General features: G+C 46.4%; 1 protein-coding gene and 1 long non-coding RNA gene across 2 annotated transcripts; one reads left to right on the top strand and one right to left on the bottom strand.

The window, feature by feature from the left end:
* Positions 1 to 4,615: 4,615 nt before the first annotated feature.
* Positions 4,616 to 11,781, bottom strand: LOC143688555 (uncharacterized). Its single transcript, XR_013178123.1, has 3 exons — positions 11,719 to 11,781; positions 7,389 to 7,527; positions 4,616 to 5,932 (listed from the first exon to the last, which is right to left on the bottom strand). It is a non-coding gene; the product is annotated as an uncharacterized LOC143688555 (long non-coding RNA).
* Positions 11,249 to 14,087, top strand: LOC143688554 (lymphocyte antigen 6D-like). Its single transcript, XM_077166631.1, has 3 exons — positions 11,249 to 11,387; positions 12,673 to 12,777; positions 13,263 to 14,087. The coding sequence occupies exons 1-3, from the start codon at positions 11,327 to 11,329 to the stop codon at positions 13,481 to 13,483; spliced, it is 387 nt and encodes a 128-aa protein (XP_077022746.1). The 5' UTR covers positions 11,249 to 11,326; the 3' UTR covers positions 13,484 to 14,087.
* The last annotated feature ends 5,141 nt before the right edge of the window (positions 14,088 to 19,228 follow it).

Genomic DNA, 19,228 nt, shown 5'->3' with positions numbered 1-19,228 from the left:
CATGTACACCCCTTCTCAACATGAAAAAGTCAGAATAGGCATTGCTCAGAGATCCCTATAGATTGGGAGAAGGAGTAAGGAAAAAGAGGAGGTATAACAGAGAAAATAGGATTAAGCAAAGGAGTTTGGCTGCTGATTCACATATTAATATTCCTTCTAGCCTCCAATGTTTAGGGGCAGCAAGAAGGAAAAATCTGAGATGGTGGAATGGTAGCCCATGACAAACTCCGGGATCTGTCCTGTAACTACTTGTTGAAGTGTGCTTTGAAAATTGTTGCTTTTTTCTTTCTCTGCTTTGTCTATGTGCTATATTTTACAATAAAAATGTTAAAAAAATGATAAAAAATTAATTTGGCCAAGTTAGCCCTTTATTTTATTCACTTAACACATATTTGTTGGAACTCTCTATATGTCAAGCAACTGCACTATATGTTAGGGAAAACACAAGTTTCTGTCTTCAAAGTGATTATATTCTGTGAGTCTACTCTATAGAAATATGTGTTAGCGTATTTACTTCAAGAGTGTTGGTAATATCAAAATGTCAGATGCATCATAATTGTCCTGCAATAAATAAATGTTTAAATTATGGTGCATCCGCTTAGTAAAATATTAGGCATCAATAAAAAAAATGGAGTATGACTACAAGTATCTATTTAGAATGTTGTTTACCATGTATCAAGCAACAGGGCACCCATTCATGGAAACACACACACTCACACTCATAAGTGACCATATATATTGTGGCATATTTCTCAGGGATTGGAGCCTAGCCATACTTTAAAAATCTTTTTAATCACTTCTATATTCTCTCCCTGTCTCTCAAGCCTGTCACCTAGCTCGCTGTTCCCCCTCCCCCTTTTGTCGTAGACCGCCCATTTCCGTAGCCCACCACTAAACCACAAACCTTCCTGTTATTCAGCTCTTGCCTTTAACTGCCTTCTACCACTTGCCTCTAACCCTCTTCTGCCACCCTAGCCCAGCAACTACCTTTTAGCTTGTGTGATTGGTCCCCCGGACCCTCTGTCCCCTCCCCTACTCCTCCCCCTATGCAACTGCATATAACCTGGGCTCTCTGAGAGCTCGGGGTCTTCTGTGCACTTGGGCTCTCTCAGTACTTATAGCTTATACTATGTAACAATAAAAAGCTTTGTGCTGATTAATTGGCCTCCGGCTCAAGTCCTTTAGCCCCCTAGCCAACACGGCTAGGCCCTGCTTACCCAGGTTCACCCCCAGCGAGCTCGCCCCCTTCCACCCAGGGTTCTGGCCGCGAGGCTGCCCGGCGACTATCAGCTCGCCGAGTGTCTGCCCGGCTGAAGCTATCGCGGCATATATAAACATATATTCTAGTAGGTATTAAACAGAACATCTAAAATAAAGAGAAAAATCTTAAATACCTCTAGAAGCAAAGACAAATGACCTAAAAATAATTGACAAAAAGTAACAACACTAAGTATCAGAAGACAATGGAACTACACATTGAAAGTGGCAAAAGAAAACGACTAACAGCATAGAAACTTAAATCCAGGATAAATGTGCATTCATGAATATAGGCTAAGCAAAACATTTTTAAACAATTAATGACAAAATCAGTTCACTGAAAAGCTACCTGGAAGTGAGGTGAGGGAAATAAGATAGAAGATTCTGATATGAGGACACAATTAGATTGACAGATTGATTTCATATGACTATTCAGAGGTCCAATTGCAGAAATACTGCAACATGGCACACGAACAATATATTACCCCACTGTATTTAGCTTGGAAATAGTTAGAACATTCCAGATTTGATTCTCCTTTCATTGTGTTTTCCTTTGGTCAGTATTCTGAATGGGATCTTTGCCTGTAGTGCATCCCAGCAGAACTTTGTTGATTTTTAGTCCTTTCACGAGAAGCACTGTAGGCAGGACACGTGCCCGCGTGACCTCAACTCTAACACTGCAGGAAAGCTGTGGGGGCAAACTGGAGGTCTGAGCCGTGTGACATTGAACAAGCAGGTCAGCTGCTTGCGAACCTTAGGGTTTTGTTTTTTGTTTTAGAAAAGTGAGACTGAATAAAAAATAATAACAATGAAAATAATAATATTATAAGAGTATCAGTAGTAACACTTACCAAGCACTCAGGGTATGTGCTGAGCACCGTATAAACACTGGAATCACAGCCTCAGGTGTTCTCTTCTCCGTTCTTTGAGGACGGTACACCTGAGGGTGTGCCATGGGAGCAGAGCGTTCTGCAGGGTAAGAGGCACCAGTAGGACAACCAACGCTCACCTGCGGAACCCTGCAGCTTGGCCTGGGAGAGCTCTACAGATCCTGCGGCTGACAGTCTCTACAAGGAATGGTTGATGAAAGAGCATCAGATGAAGCCTGAGCTGGAATCACAACTTGGGTCTTTGCTAAGGCCAAGCATCCTAGCAACCCTACATCCCCCCTGCAAATTGGGGAGCTTGCTCAGGGTGGTATTCATTTCCTAGAGCTGCCATAACAAACTACCACAGGCTGGGTAGCTTCAAACAACAGAAATTTATTGTTTTGCCATTCTGCAGGCTGAGAGTTTGAAATTCAGATATTGGCAAGACCACACTCACTTGGTAGTCTAAGGGAAAATCTTTTCTTGCCTCTTCTCAGCTTCTGGTGGCTCCCAGTAATCCATGGCATTCCTTGCCTGTGGATATATCACTGCAGGCTCTGCTTCCCTCATCAAGTGGCCGTCTTCTACCTTGGCATGTTTCCCTGTGTCTTTCCTTATAAAGGCACCAGTCAAACCCATCTTAACTTGATCTCATCTGCCAACACCCTATGTCCAAATGCAGTCACATTGACAGCTGCAGCAGTCAGGGCTTGGACATATCTTTTGGGGAGACATAGTTCAACCCAGAACAAGGATTAATGCCTCTCTGCTGAAGACGTGCACCTATGTGGGTGTGACCCAAAGGAGGGTCACCTCTACCCACACATGTGCCTGCCCTTGGCTCTGTGGAGTTAAAATGCACAATGCCCATGCGCCAGAATGTGGACCATGCGTAGTCACTGAGACCCCATTTGAGGCTCCTTTGCAAGTGCCGTCGAAGTTCTCGCATCTGCAGAGCTTACCAGGTAACTGGAGTCAAGGCTGTGTGTCTGTGTCACTTCCTTCCAGCATTGCCTTGCTAAGACATATTCCTGTTAACTGTGATAAAATTACCACCCACTACTCATCAGATAAACAGACGTCCTTAAGAAAAACATGCAGGAAAACACCTGCCATATAGTAATGTACTCAGAACTTTCAGTTGTTCCTTCCAGGTGAGATCTGGAAGAACCTTGCTGAAGCTGAGTGAGTTTAGAGAGAGACCTCAGGTTACCCCGGAGAGGGCCAGCGTGGCTGTCGTGGAAAGTGTCCGTGGGACCAGGTTTAAAGTCTCCCATAGAGAGTCTTATCTGGCCATTGCATGTAGGTGCAACTGGGGAAAATTCCAAGAAGGGCAAGGCTGGCTCCTGCAGCAGGAGGTAAAGTTGTTCCTGAATCAGTCGCAGGTTTAGGGAGCAGATGAGCCCAGATGCCAGGAAGCTGGACATTAGCAGGGGTCCCTTGGCATTTCAGAATGTTGCTGACCAGGCCCCAGTCTCACTGTGTGAGAGCAAGATGTTCGCTTATATTCCTCCAGGAAGTAACACACATCTGGACAGGAAGGATGTGTCTGCACAGAGGTGAGTGGCTGGGGCATTTCTGCCCCCTGCCTGGGCAGACGTAGAGTGGAGGCCACACAGACACCCCCAGGAGCTCTCAACCCTGGGCCACCAGCTGCTGGCAGTTTTAAAAGAGGCTGACTATTACCCTATCCCAGAGACCAGTAACCTTGTCCTCGCACAGCTTCCTTCTGGGACTCAGATTCTAGCTGCAGTAAGGAGAAGTCAAGAAGAACTCTCTCCCTGACTCTACTGCAGGCATTTGCGTTCACAACGCCCTCCCTGGGCAGACAATTTACTCTCTGTTGACTTATTCAATAAACACTATGTACCAGAAAAGGCTTTGAGCAATTGCAAGTATAAACTCTGCCTGTCCCCTGAAAAGCCTCACGAGACAGAGCAAGAGCCGCCACACAGACTGTGGACAGGCAGGCCCTGGACTCAAACCCGTGACCACTAGAGGGAAGGTCAGTCTCTGTCCTGGACCAGGTTTGGAAAGCTGCTTCACTGGGCAGAAGCCAAACCCTGGCAGCTGCTGGGTGGACTGGGGGTAGGGGGGTGGAGAAGGTGGAGTCAGACGCAGCCTGGAAAGTGAGGGAAGGGCAAAAAGCCGGTGTCCTTTCAATCACTTGATGCCTCGAGTATGGAAGAGGACAGTGAACCTTTCATCTCAGGTGGACATTCCCCCTGACCCTCACTCATGATGGCCTTCTCAGGTGATTCCAGGTCTGCAGCTGGACACTTCATCCCCTGCTGGCAACTCAGCCCCATCAAGGCCATTCACCCACCAGTCTCGGGAGACAAAGAACCCAAGACTCCCAATGACTGTAGGGTCATGTTTCAATTTCCAGTTATTTTGACATCAAAAGGGAAACTGAATATAAGGCAATGAGTCCATCCTGAATTATTGTCACCTTTATAGTAATACAATCATAAAAGATAATTGTCATTATTTGTTTATGGAGGAAAGAATCCACAAGGCCATAAAAAAGAGTGCCTTGAGTCCAAGCAAGGCATAGTATGCCCAGAACTCTTATGATCTCATCCACTTAGAATTGCTGAAGGGTGAACTTTTACCACCAGACAGTAGAACACACTAGTATTGATGGGAATGCCACATTTCCTGGTCTCTTTCTCTCTCTCTCGCACACATACACACATGCATACATACTCACACACACTCACATGCATGCATATTCACACACACTCACATGTACATACACCCCTCTAAGGACATCATGAGTGACTTTACTTTGGGTGGTTATATTTCCATAAGAGGCAGCTGCACTCATTCCTTGAGTATATAGTTATTGGGCTAATGGATTTATTGGGTTCCTATCAATATGCCAAATACTGTTTAAGGGGATAGAAAAGATTCCCGAACAAACAAGACACTTTTGCTCATTAAATGTGAGCTGTAGCCAGGGGGGTCAGGAAATACAGAAATAAGCAAGGGTACACCAAAGGGAGGCAAGTGCTCTCCAGGGGAGGGTGGAGAGTAAGGCTGGGAGTGGACAAAGCGTGCTCCTGCAGGTGGGAGGGGAAGGGGACAAGAACGCTCCCTCTGATAAAATGGTCATCTTTGTGCCTTGTTTCCAAGTCTTGACATTTTAAAGGGGGGAGACGTAGACCTGGAAACACATTATTTAAGGTAGTGTTTGAAGACATGGGTCTGAAAGAGCCCTCCTAGGGATTAGGTTATAAATAGAGAAGAGAAGTCTGAAAGCTGAGCTCAGGCACTGCAAAGCTCCAGATGGAGAATGAGGGTGGTGGGAACTAGTACATGGGACTGAGATGGAGCAGCTGGAAAGGCTGAGTTTGTCAGTGAAAATGGAGTGGCCAGCAGCATCAGATGCTGCTACAAGACAAGTAAGGTAAGGACCAGAACTGACTCTGGACTTGGCAACATGGTAGTATCAGGTGGCCTTGAATAGACTGGTGCTGATGGAGCAATAGGAGGGAAACCCTTACTGGAGAAGGTCCAGAAGTAGAAGTAGAAACAGAGTGTGGTAACGATTCCTGAAAGGAATTTTCCTATGTAAGAAAGTAGAGAATTGGGAGGGGGGGGTGGATATGTGGAGAGGATATTGAAGTCCAGAGGAAAGAATGGTGCTGTGTTCATCAACCATCCATGTAGGCCATCTCTTCTGTCTTGAGACATCTGGGTTTTGCAGGCTGAGGGCTAATGGATTTGGGTCTATGTCCTCGGCCTCTCACAGCCAGCCAAGGGTAGGCAGCAAGGTGACAATCTTCCAGGATGCTGGAGATCTGGAAGTAGAGAAACTCTTTAAAGACCCTCCTGGGGGCAAAAACCCTGCTCTGCCCCTTCTTGACTGCACCCTACTACCTCCAGCTCTGTGGTTAGAGTAAGGAGGATACTCAAGATCTATAAATATTTCGAAGACCAGAGAATATGTAAAGGTCTTCCCAATAGTGATGTAAACCCTGTGTGTAAAGTTATTATGGGGTGACCACAACTCAGCTTATCTGAACTGGCAAGGGGCCAACTCTTACAATGGTGCTCCACCCCACCCACTTAGGGAGTTCAGGACATGATGGAAACTGAAAAGAGTCAAGTTTTAGGAGATTCATTCCAGTACCCAGGTTCTGGATAGATGGGGTGGAATTTCATACACACACACAGGTGAGATTTCCGGAAGGCCCATTGGAACTTGCCTCCTCCCAACATAGTGAGCCAGTGGTCCCTGGGAGTCTACTACTGGTCTCTGTGAAGCAATCTGAGAGGACTTCTCCAATAGAGCCTGCTGGCCACCTGCCTTCAAATTCCTTATAAATATGCCACATGGCCTGACCTTCATGAGTGCCATGTTACCAGCCTGGCCCTGTCCAAAGCCAATGTCCTGATCTTTCTCTCCTGACATAGAAGACACAGGCCCTTTATGTGGAGGCCCTGGCACCCAGTTCTCAACCTCATTCTTGATGCCTGGAGCTCGTCTGATGACCTTCCCCTCCATTTTAATCCAACCACATGATTCCATGGGACACATCTTCCAAACTTTGGCTCCCAAATCCCACTCTCCAATGATAAATTCCCATCATTTCTTCAGGATTCTGAGGCCCTCACATCAATTAAAAACCCATTGCCAGCAATCTCCTTTGGCTCTTCTTTGGTTGGGTTTTTTCCCTGAGAATACCAGCTCCTTTCAACTGCACTTCTAATCTAATTTCTTTGATTAGGGTTTGATGACTTCAACAGTAGTCTTTCCTTGTAGCCCTTTGATCCTCAAAAACTAATTATTAACCAACAGTACAATTTAAAGTCACTTTAGAATACACAACTTAGAGTATTAGCTAACACTACAAGGTGTCACTCGCTCTTCACCATCAGGCTAATTGACTGAGAGCAAGTGGCTTGACTTCACTTAAGTTTCTTCTTCTACAGAGAAAGGAAGTCCATAAAGCCTGCTTTATGGCATTGTAATTAGGATTAAATTAAAATACATTTTGTATAAAGCACGTTCATATTTCTTCACAGACACAAAATGTCCTTCACTCTGTCCATGTCTCCAAGCTCTTGTCCTTCATAAACCATGGAGACCAGAAGACTCCAACTCCCAGAGATCCAAGTGGTTCCCCAAGCTGCACCCCAAGTCTCTAAGCCTCCCATTTATCTCATCCCACTTTTTCAACATTTATGAGGTCACGAACCTTTGTCTTGCTTTGAAGAGGAGGGGGAAAGGCCATGCCGTAATGTACTACCAACCTGGGTATCAGACTCCTGCCTATGTGACACCAAAGCCTTTGTTCTTTCCACATGCCCCTCAGCCATGCTGGAAACTGGAATACGGATTTCAGGACTTCTCAGTCATGGATCTGCAAAGCCATGGCAGAAGCGGTGTTCACTGTTTTAGAGAAGCAATTTTACTCAGTGCTGATTTAAAGCATTGCTTTTGTATTAAACCAACATGAACATATTATAGACAATTATGCAACATTCTCATACATTTTTAAGATGAAAAGAGACTTCAAGGAAACTTCACATTTCTGATAGACTTCTTTGGACTTTCATCTCTCAACATCTTTCCCCAACAATCTTCCCTGGGTAATTAGGAAGTCCAGTTCCCTTTGCCTCTGTCCTTGGGGCTAGAGACTTCTGGGGGAAAAACCTGAGAAGTACTGCCAAATTATATATATATATATATATATATATATATGTCTTTTTAACTTTTTATTGTGGTAACATATCGACAACTCAAAAGTTTTGCATTTTGAGGTTTATAATTTAGTGGTATTAGCTTTGATTGTGTGTCCATCTGTCCCATAGGCTCTAGTTCCTTTGGTGCAGGGAGTGTCTGAACTAGAGGAGTAGCAGTGAGAATGAAAGTGGCGAGATTGAAAGTCAGTGATTGAAAACATGAGCACTGAAGAAAGAAATAGATAAATGGGAACTCCTCAAAATTAAACACTCTTGTGCCTCAAAGAACTCTGACAAGAAAGCAAAAAGGCAGACTATGCAATGAGAGACAATATTTGGAAACCACATATCAGACAAGGGTTTAGTATCCAGAATATATAGAGATTCTTCAACTCAACAACAAAAAGACAAACAACTCAATTAAAAATTGGGCAAAAAACATGAACAGACACTTCTCAGAAGAGGAAATACAAATGGCTAAAAGGCACATGAAAAGATGCTCAATTTCCCTGGCTATTAGGGAAATGCAAATCAAAACCACAATGAGATAGCATCTTACACTACCAGAATGACCATTATCAATAATGCAGAAAACAAGTGCTGGAGAGGATGTGGAGAAAGAGACACACTTATTCACTGTTGGTGGGAATGTCAAATGGTACAGCCGCTGTGGAAGGCAGTTTGGCAGTTCCTCAGGAGACTAAGTACAGAATTGCCATATGGTCCAGTCATCCCACGGCTAGGTATCTATTCAGAGGACATGAGGGCAAGGACACAATCAGACATTTGCATACTTATGTTTATAGCAGCATTATTTATAATTGCCAAGAGATGGAAGCAGCCCAAATGTCCATCAACAGACAAGTGGCTAAACAAGCTGTGGTATATACATATGATGGAATGTTAGGCAGCTGTCATGAAGCATGTAATAACATGGATGGATCTTGAAGACTTTATCCTGAGTGAAATTAGCCAGAAACAAAAGGGCAAATGCTGTATGTTCTCACTGATATGAACTAACATGAATGAGTGAACTTGGAGAATTTCTGTTAAGAACACAGGTTACCAGGAAATACAAATAGAGTAGAGATTGGGTAACTGGTGCTGAAGGGATACAGATTGTGCAACAGGACTGATTGTAAAAATTTAAAAATGGGTAGCACAATACTACCTGATTGTAGCACAATAATTTAAGTGCTGGATGAAGCTGAATGTGAAAATGACAGAAGGAGAAGGGCTGGAGGCACATATGAAACCAGAAGGATAGATGATAAAGACTTTAGGTGGTAAAATTTAGGACTGCCTAGAGTGTACAATGATAGTGACTAATGTACAAATAAAAAAAATGTTTCCCATGAAGAGGAACAAAAGAATGTCAGTGTTGCAGGGTGTTGAAAATAGATGATCATTTGTATTTTAAAACTTCAACTTCAGTGTGAGACTAAAGGGAGAAATGTTTATGTGGTGCAAAATTTATATTTGACTAGTACATTTCCTAATTTAACTTTTATCATCAGTAATTGAATCCCATAAGTACATGAAACCTTGAATAGGGCAAGAGATTTTGTTCATTTGTCCAGGTTGGTGTGATGCCCCAATAAATCCCAGAGTGATTTGAACAACGAATAGAGGAGTATTTGCAAAGTCCCCTTGGGGTAATGGGGAGAAAGAGGGAAAAATTCAACTTCATTTGGAGAATTCCTGATATTCTTGCAAGCAGTGGGGACAACCAAATCAATAAGCCAAGCCCTCAATCTTGGGGTTTGCCCTTATGAAACTTATTCCTGCAAAGGACAGGCTAAACCTACTTAAAATTATGCCTAAGAGTCATCCCCAGAGAACCTCTTTTGTTGCTCGGATGTGGCCTCTCTCTCTCTCTCTAAGCCGACACGACGAGTGAATTTACTGCATTCCCCTACTCTACATGGGACATGACTCCCTGGGCTGTAAACTTCCCTGGTAATATGGGATGGAAATCCTGGGATGAGCTGAGACTCAGCATCAGGGGATTGAGAAAACCTTCTTGACTGAAAAGGGGAAGAGAGAAATGAGACAAAATAAAGTGTCAGTGGCTGAGAGATTTCAGAGTGGAGAGGTTATACTGGAGGTTATTCTTATGCCTTATATAGATATCCTCTTTTTAGTTTATGGTGCGTGAGAGAGGTTAGAGGGAAGTGCCTGGTACTGTAGAGCTGTGTTCCAGTTGCCGTGTTTCTTGAAGATGATTGTATCAAGATATGGGTTTTGCAATGTGACTGTGTGATTGTGAAAACCTTGTGTCTGATGCTCTTTTTATCTATGGTTTGGAAAGATGAGTAAAATATATGGATAAAAATAAACAAATAACAGGGGGAACAAATATTAAAATAAATTGATTAGATTAAAATACTAGTGGTCAATGAGAGGAAGAAGTAAGAAGGCATGCATGAGTTTTTTCTTTTTTCTCTTTTCTTTCTTTTGCTGGAGAGATACGAATGTTCAAAAAAAATTATCATGAAGATGAATACATACCCACATGATAAAATTGTGAGCCATTGATTGTACACCATGTATAGAATGTTTGTATGTCAAGAATGTTTGTTGCGTACAATAAAAATTGTTTTTTTTTAAAAGTCAGTGGTTGGACGCATCATGAATTATCTACTTGAGTGCTTGAAGGGAGCAAGGGCCCAGCCTTCCTGCTAGTATGTGTCTGAGATGCCAGAATGTGGCCAGTTATAAGAGAAATGCATGGGGCAGAGCTGATTTGGAGAGCTACAATGACAAGTTAAGTCTGAAGTCATGAAACTTGAGGTTGCCTTGTTCCTGGAGCTCACAAGAGAGCATATTCATAATTCTTGAAATGGCTTTGTTAGGGATTGCCAGAGGAGAGTTTATGAAATAGAGAGCAGATCCAAGGGGAGCATCATGTTTAAGGCATAACAGCAGGAAGAAAGTTGAACTAGAAAGGAAGGAAAACCAGAAGTGAACACTATCATAGAATCCAAGCCAGAAACCAAGAAAGAGTGATAATAGATCGAAAACCACTGGGGGGCTAAACCACAGGGGGCTAGGGGGATCTTCGGCTGGGGATCTTTGTCCCCAGCAGAGGAGAGTAGAGACCCCTACCTGAGGTAAGACCCTGGTACAGGAAGTACAGGTTCTCTGCCAAGGTTGATGAAGCTACTTGGATAAATGGTTGACTAGATGACCAACTGGCTCATCAGGGCACAGTGTGGTGGGGTTTGCTGTGGGTAGCAAATAAGACTTCCGTGATCTCTTCCCTCTTATCGCTGAAGGTCTAACAGGAAAGATTGACATTAAACCAGCAGTGACTGAGACAAACATTGCCTGTGTTAAGAGGGAAGATTCAGGGTGTAAACCAAACCCTCAGATTGGTGTGAATCATCCAGACACACCCATGGACGCAAGTGCCTGGGTCCAGAGGAGGAGTCAGGAAAGGGATACGACTTAAAGCCCTTCTTGGGACAGCCTCATGCTCTCAGCTCTCCGGGAGAGGCGACACCATGACTGGCACTGCTATGAAGGCCGTGGTTCTGCTGGCTGTGTTGCTGTGCTTCAAGGGAGGTGAGACCCCAGGGCTCCTCCCAGCTGAGGGAGGAAGCTTCAGGGAATCCAGGTTGGAAGTACAGGGCTGGGGAGAGAGGTGGGATGTGCTTTCTCTGCATGGCGATGTGCCTTGTGGCACACAGGGGTGTGCCCATGTTGTACTGACATGGGGCTGGGTGCCTGCAAGAGTTGGGACCCCTCCCCAAGCATTAGAGGTCCTTGAGAGTCTGCCCGCCATCCCTCTTTCTCGCTCCCTCTCTCCCACTGCCTGTCACACGACCTCGAGCTCACTCTTCCTGCTCCCCAATTCTGCCCTCCCTGTTTCCTTCTCTTGGAGGAACCCACCCACCTGGTTCCTCCTGGCTTCCCTGGCCCTCTCCAGCCTCTCCCTCCTCCTCTGGACACCCATATCCTTCAACCCCTCACCCAGTTGTTACCAAACAAAGGCCCATGGATACTCCTGCCCGACGCACTCAATAACCAATTCCTGAGACACCGGAGTTTCAAAGAGAGAGTTTATTACTACAGGTGTGGCAGGAGAGCGGGCAGCCTAACTGCCCAAAATCTGTCTCCCCGAACAAAGGGGATTCCAGGTTTTTAAGGTTTCTAGCAAGGGAAGATGAGGTCATTTTAGAAGTAAATTCAAAGCAGACAAGAAAATAGTGTTTATAGCGAATTCAAAGGTGAAAAGAAAATGTTGTAACATAAGTTGACATAAGTTGAAAGGAACTATCTATCCTTCTGTGGCAGAGCCTATAGAGATGAAAAGAAAACATTGTTAGCATAGGTTAGCATAAGAAGGCAGAGCTATCTGCCTTTCTGTGGCAGAGCCCAGCAGATATAATCTGCAAATTTAAGGGGCTGAGGCTAGTTTACTACTGTTTTCCTTGGCGCTGAGACCTAGAAGAGAAAAACCAGATAAGGGGTATCATAATTTTCATAGCCACTCAGGCACCAGGTAAAAGATAAAGTTTTTTTCCAACCCCTCCAGATGTCCAAAACAGCTTAATTAGAGTTCAGTGCTTCCTGGTGCTTCCCTTTGTCTGTTCCAAAATCCCCAAAGCAAAAAGAACATTTATATAATGATTCAGTTATAATTAAAATCATCCCATAAATCCTAATTTCTCGGTTGCACAGGTATCGCCTGGCCTTCTGGGTTCTGGGTCCCGGCCCCACCCTCCTTGCCCAGACCACGGGAAGGGGCCTGGCTCTCTCCTCAGCCACCGCCAGGCCCCTTCAATGGGTGAAGGTCCACCTCAATGGGTGACATCTCTGCCCTTTGCTCTGTGTCTCTCCCATCCAGCCTGGGCCATCAAATGCCACAGCTGTAACAACGCAATTAGCGGGACCTGTCGCAACGAGACAGAATGCCCAGCCGGTAGCCAGTTCTGTGTTTCACTGACAGGAAGTAAGTTCCCTTTGCCGGCCTCCTCCCAGTCCGTGGTTCTCCTGAAGGCAGAGGTGGGAAGGGGGTACCCGGACTGAGACTGAGCTCAGGAAACAGAGATGAGAAGGACTGGGAGGAGAGAGGAAGCCACGAGGTCGGGTGGGGAAGGCAGGGCAGAGGGCAGGGTTCTCCTTATGTGAGGCTCCTCGGGGGTGGGCCCCTTTGTCAAAATGCGCCAGGCCACAGCTGCCACTGAAACTCTCAATCCTGGCTGCGCCAACTCCTTCAGCCACGTGTCCAGCCCGAGGTCCCTGGAGCCCGGCGATGTCCCATGCTCTCCTGGGTACTGTGGGGCATGGAATAGCCAAGATGGGGCAAGAGGTCTGTGAGCACTCAGGGTAACTGGCTGCTGCTTAGAGGACTTAAGCTTCAGCGGGGTTCTCTCAGGTCGGGGGGAAGGCCCGGAGAGGATCCCACAGCCTCTGGGCTTCTCTTTCATGTAACAGCTATTAAAATCCAAGACACGGAGCAAGCCACAGCAGTAAAGTATTGCGCAACGACCTGTGCTGAGATTCCTGTCCAACCCAGAAGCAACCTCCTAGAAGGAGAAATGTCTTTCTACTGCTGCGACACTGACCTGTGCAATGGGGCGGGGACCGGGGCCAGCGCCACGGGTCTGATGCTTGTGACCGGTGTCTTGACCACGTTCCTGGGAACCTGGCTATGAATCGGAGGCACGAGGGACGGTGTGGAGATGGGCAAGGCACCACGGTTCCCGGGGCCACCAAGTAGCTGCCTCCACAGAGCTGGAGCAGAGCCTGGGCAGAGGTTGGGCAGGGCTGCCAGGTTCCCAGGGAGCCCTGCCCACCAACACAAGCCCTGCTCAGGCCAAAGCTGCAAAGTCTACAGACGTACCCTTCTACCCAGATTCCTGAGAATCTTTCACTTTATCTGTGCCCTCCCCAGCCTCTTTAGCCTGTAAGTGTATAGAGGTGCAACTCTCTTCTCAGACGCCGCTTTGTGCCTGTGCAGAGAGCCGGAGATGCCTGAGTTCATTTCCCTCTGGGCAGCCCTTAGCCCATAACCAAGAAGGGCAGGAGCATAGAAAAGTACAAGGACCACCCCCCGAGACCTAGTGGTGCACTCCACAGCGTCCAGGGGCTCAGGCTGGGCTGGGGGTGGCTTCCTCTCCTTCCCTATCCTGCTCACCCATTCCCTCACCTGCTTCCCTGAGAGCATTTCTTTAATAAAGCACGTGCCCGGAGTGCTTATCTCAAACCCGAAATAAAACCATCCACCCTGAGGCACCCTGCAGGCGGGTGCAGCCTCTCTTTTCTGGGATTCCAGGTCTGTCTGGGGAGTCTGCTCCTCTAAACAGAATCACAGCATGTGTATTTATTGTGAAATTGAGGAGGCCAAATGGGCAATGCTAGGGGCGTTCAGAGGAGCCATTCATCAAGGTGGGCCGAGCCCCCCTGAAGAAAAGATAACAAAAAAAGAGGCAAGGATTTAGGTTGGTCAAAGTGTGGTCCACTGCTCCTTGTTCCTCCCCAGGCAATGGGGACAAAGTCCACAGCTGATCCGGCTGCAGCCTCCCCAGAAGGGGACAGGGCTGACCACCTCCCAGCACAGATGCTTTCGTGGGCTTCATTAAACCAGAACACAGGGCGGGCCACGGTGGCTCAGCAGGCAGAGTTCTCACCTGCCATGCTAGAGACCCGGGTTCAGTTCCCGGTACCCGCCCACATAATAAAAAGTGAAAAAAAAGAAAAAACCAGAACACAGATCCCACTGGGTTTCGGGCCAAAGCAGGGTGGCAAGTGGAGGGAGAGGGGGTGCCCTGCCAGCAGACGGCAGGGGGAGGGGACACCTTTCCATGGGCCTCCCCAAACACGCAGGGACAAGTACCTCAGGGCGGTGCCTTTTACGACCCCTTCCTGCCACCAGTTCTAAGCATCAGCCCTTGTTGCTCCTCTCCCTTCCGGGGCTTGGTGTGGGCCCTGCTGGAGAATGACATAGAGGATGCATGGGCCAAGTCAGCCCTTGCACTGGGCAAGAGCAGTGGCCTTCCAGCTGATGCTTCAGCCCTGAGGAGCCCTCTGAAGGGGTGCACTGGGGACCTTCAGATGGGGCTGCACCCCTTAGGAAGGAAGCAGGGGTTCGGGAACCAGGAGGGGCCCCATTCCCCCAGTGACCCAAGGCAGGGGTCCTTGCTTCCTGCCCCCACACCTCTGGCTCTGCAGAGTTCACATGCTGGTCCCCCAGGGGGCGTACCCCGGCAAGGTGCAGAGTGAGAGTTCCATTAAGCTGTGAGCTATGGATGCCACCAGGGCCCTTTGGATGCCCCTGCTGTCCAGGGACCAGCTGGAGGGAGAAAAAAAAGTCCCTGTTGGGGCACGGCAATTAGATCTCATGGGGGACGAGGCAGAGTGGGGAGGAGTTACAGGTCCAACCCCAGAGTCTACTCGAGTCACTGAATCAGTGTCCTGGGGCTGTTAGGACAGAATGCCCCCAGCTGGTTGGCCTCAAACAGCAGACTTTTACTCTGCCTCAGTTCTGGAGGCAGACAGCTGAAATCAAGGGCTCAGCATGGCTTCACTCCTGCCGAAAGTACCAAGGAAAGACCCTTCCCTCTTCCAGCTTCCCGTGGCCCCAGAAATTCCCCACCTTGGAGGTTCAAAAGTCCTCGCCGAATACATACAGAGCCAGCCCATCGGGAGACGCTGGATTTTGAGAAGACAGACAGTTTATCTAGTGAAGGTTAACCTCGCAAACACAGGAGGGCAGTCTTCAAATTGGTCTACCCCCAGCTGGAGAAGTTTCAGTGTTTTATAAGCATCTAGACATGGGCCATGAGCAAAGCTCTCTTAGACGATGAGATTCTAATGACTGAGTGTGTGGACAGTGATTACTCACCTAGGCCACTGTTCATGTCAGGTGTGCTGACTTTGGTTAGAACTGGCTTAGCTCAGCAAGAGAGAGCAAGAATTTGGGGTGTTTAGCTCTGGGCTGACTCATGTTAATCAGTAAGGGGTAACGTGCAAGGACACCCAACTTCAGGGCTGCAAAACAAGATCAGGGGCTAAAGGGTCTTGTTAGGGTGCAGTTACAGGATGCAAAACCTAACATCAACAGAGCGAGGCTTTGGCTCGGCAAGTGTGAGTCTTGCTATTATAATTAGGCAGTCTTCTCCTAGGTTGACCTTCTTTTTAACTGTGCATATCTTAGTGGTCAAAGTCACTTAAGGCTGGCCTGGTTGAGGCTGTTAAAAACAAGACCATATCTATGAGGTGTGTAGCTGGGGATTTTGGAGATCAGAGAAAAGAGCAATGGAAACTTTCGTGGTAGTCCAAGAGGGAGCCGGTGGGACAGGGTATGAAAACGGCTCCGGGTCCACTACAAAAGCGTCACCTCTGTCTGTGCTCACGGGGTCACCCCCTCTGCATCATTCCTTTTCTCTCCTACAAGGACTTCGGGTGCACCCTAATCCGGGACAATCTCTTCTGGTCCAACTTTGACGCCATCTGCAAAAACTCTATTTCAAAATAAGGAACAGGACCTTATCTGGGGGCTCAGGGCTTGGGCTTATCCTTTGGGAGACCCCGTTCATCCCCCTGCAGTCCTCTGGGCATGTCACCACTCCACTTACCTAGGACAGTCGTAGGCAGCAGCCCCGGCCCAAGAAGGACCCAGACCCCTTGGGAGTGACGATTCTGGTCACCCCACCAGGGCATGCCAAGGGGCACAGGTGGCAAACGGTGGGCTCTGTGGACTTGCCCACTTCTCCTTCCAGTGACACAGCTGGGCCATGTGGATGAAGAGCTCAGCAGTCGCCTTCGGGCAGACAATGACTGAACATGGCGGCAATGCAGGGGTCAGCTCTGCAGGGGTCAGACTTGCCACTGGCCTGGACAGGGCTTTCTAAGAACTCCGCTGCAGTCTGAGCCTCCTCCCAGCTGTTCTCTCCCCAGTCCACTTTCAGATGTCAGACCTGCAGCATTGTCTGCATTACATTGTAATACGATGTTGAGGCTGATTATTCAAGGAAGCTGACACATAAGACTGGATAGGCAAGAATGCCCCAACCTGAAGGCACTTTTTCAGGGCAAAGTACTTGACACCCAGGTCTGGACCTTAGGAGATGAGCAGTCGTGCTAGCAGGGTGCAGCTTAGAAGCCTGGAGAACGCAGTGTTCCCGCATTAGATGAGTGCAAATGCCTGAACTGCCCTGGCCAGTGCAGAGGAGGGTAAAATGGAGCAAGAGAATATTGTGTGAGACCACAATGTCCACCAGTGATGTCAGGAGGGTGCCGTGAGAGGCCACCAGCACAGCTGAGAAGTTTAGCGGTGGCCTCCGCTGCAGACCAGGGCCCGTGTTGGGAGAGACAACCACAGAACAGGAGATCTCAACCAGGATGATGTCCTCCCCCCGCCCCAAGAAACAGAGGCCAGTGGTGGTGCTTTACCACCAGAAGCCAGGAAGCTGCAACCGCCTGTGATGACCAGGCAGATTGAGGCAGCAGCAAAGGGGGCTTGACCCACAAAGCTTGTGGAGATGGCTAACACAGCAAGCTGTCCCAAGGGGCAAAACAAATGGGTGGTCAACAAGGGCCGTGCTTAACATTTACAACCAGAATAGGCAAACATGAAGGAGCAGGAAGATGAAAGAAGACAACCTGTAAAGGGACACAACCTTCTAATCAGTTTCTGGACCTGAGCTGGTTTTCAGACAGAACATTATATCTGGCTCCATTGAAAACACCTGGCCAAGTTGCTAGGAAAAAGGAACCTGTGACACCATGACAGGTATACAGTATAACTATTCCCCTCAAGGGACCTGCAGCAATTTACACAGAGAACAGTGGTCTTGCTGAGCTAGAGAGAGAGGCATCAGAATTCTGGGAGGCTGAGGCCGCTGGGATTTCCAATGCAGAGTACTGGAAAGAAGAGCGCTCTGCAGAGAAAGCCCTCCAAAATCGACAAAAGGGTAACTACATCTTTGGCTGAATATAAACCAGACATGAATGCATAGGGTGGAAATCCTGAGACTGGACAAAGAACAAATGCTAGAGAAAGAACTACCCGGGATCTGAACATTGAATAACTGCAGGAAGTCATACAAGGTAGGGAGACTTTTGGATTCTGACCAGTCAGAGGGGAGAGAATTCATGGAACACATGGAATAATTCATTAGAGACCCCAGTAAGGCCACACCTTGGGAGAAAGTCTAAAATAGGCTGCTTAAGACAGGATTGAAAGCAGGCTTGGAAAGTATCAAGCTGATCCACAAATAAATTAATTGCAAGCTCCCCACTCCCTCCCCACCCTACCCCCAAAATAAACAAACAATCCCAAAATGAAAACAAACATACAAAAAACGTCAACACTCTTTAAATGAAGATGACATAACTGAAGCACTCAAAAACATACAGGAGTAGCATTTTCAATATCTTTTTTTCCTTGCTAATTTTCCTTGGTGGAGTTGTGGAACAGTTTTACCAAGACTTACTGCATTATTAATTCCAATTCAGGATTTTCTTAAAGCAAAGGAATGCTTGCAAATATCTAATACTCAAAGACCAAAAAAATGGCAGTGTGATATAATCCAATGCTTCACCAAGAGAAAAGGCTATTGAAGTTGTCACCACTTATCTAGACAGACATGAAACTTTCTGTTCAGATGGAAATTTTTCATAGTGCAAATCAATAAAAACAGTTTTACAGCTTCTGACATGAATCAATATTAGAAAAGTTTAAGTGTAAGTAAGTGCTATGTAAATTGGCTGTAAAAACTAAAAGAAAAACTTTGAAAATGCTTTGCTGATATTGATAAATTTAGAGTTGCTTTTCAAATTTTTGCAATACTTCCTTGGAATTCAGTGTTAACATTACAAGGTTGGTGCAAGAGTTAGTGGATTTACTTAACTTGGACACACATAATTTGAAAGCTGATATGGTTTTGCTTCGAAGTCAGATAAATTCTTGTTAAAAAAAAAAGATAGCCAGTTTAATCAATGTAGATGTGAGTATTAAAGGAAAAAAATGTGGCACTCAATTCAGTTATTAGAAAACTTTCAAATATGTTTGGAACGATTTTGCTATGTCAATCTATTTTTTCAATTGTAAATTTTATTAAATGTAAATACAGATCACATATTACCAATGAAAATTTAGTACTCAAATTGGGATGTACTATAAGTGTAAAATACAGACCAAAGATGTAGTACGAAAAAATAAAAACTTAACATATCTCATTCGTGGGAGAACTTCTGGGGAAGATGGCAGCATATGGAGCTCCAGAATGCAATCTTTCCTACAAAACAACTGTTAAGCAGGCAGGAGCTGTCTGAAACAACTCTTCTGAGACCCAGAAGCCAGAAGAACACTGTACAGCATCAAGGGGAGAGCGTGAGGAAGAGGCTGATAAATTACAGAAAACAAAAATAAATTGCTGACTCCAAGTGGTAGCTAT

This window comes from Tamandua tetradactyla, chromosome 6, assembly GCF_023851605.1.
Source record: "Tamandua tetradactyla isolate mTamTet1 chromosome 6, mTamTet1.pri, whole genome shotgun sequence".
Taxonomy (NCBI): Eukaryota; Metazoa; Chordata; class Mammalia; order Pilosa; family Myrmecophagidae; genus Tamandua; species Tamandua tetradactyla.
The sequence above is the reverse complement of the archived record's forward strand: the minus strand, read 5'-3'. Positions and strand labels throughout refer to the sequence as shown.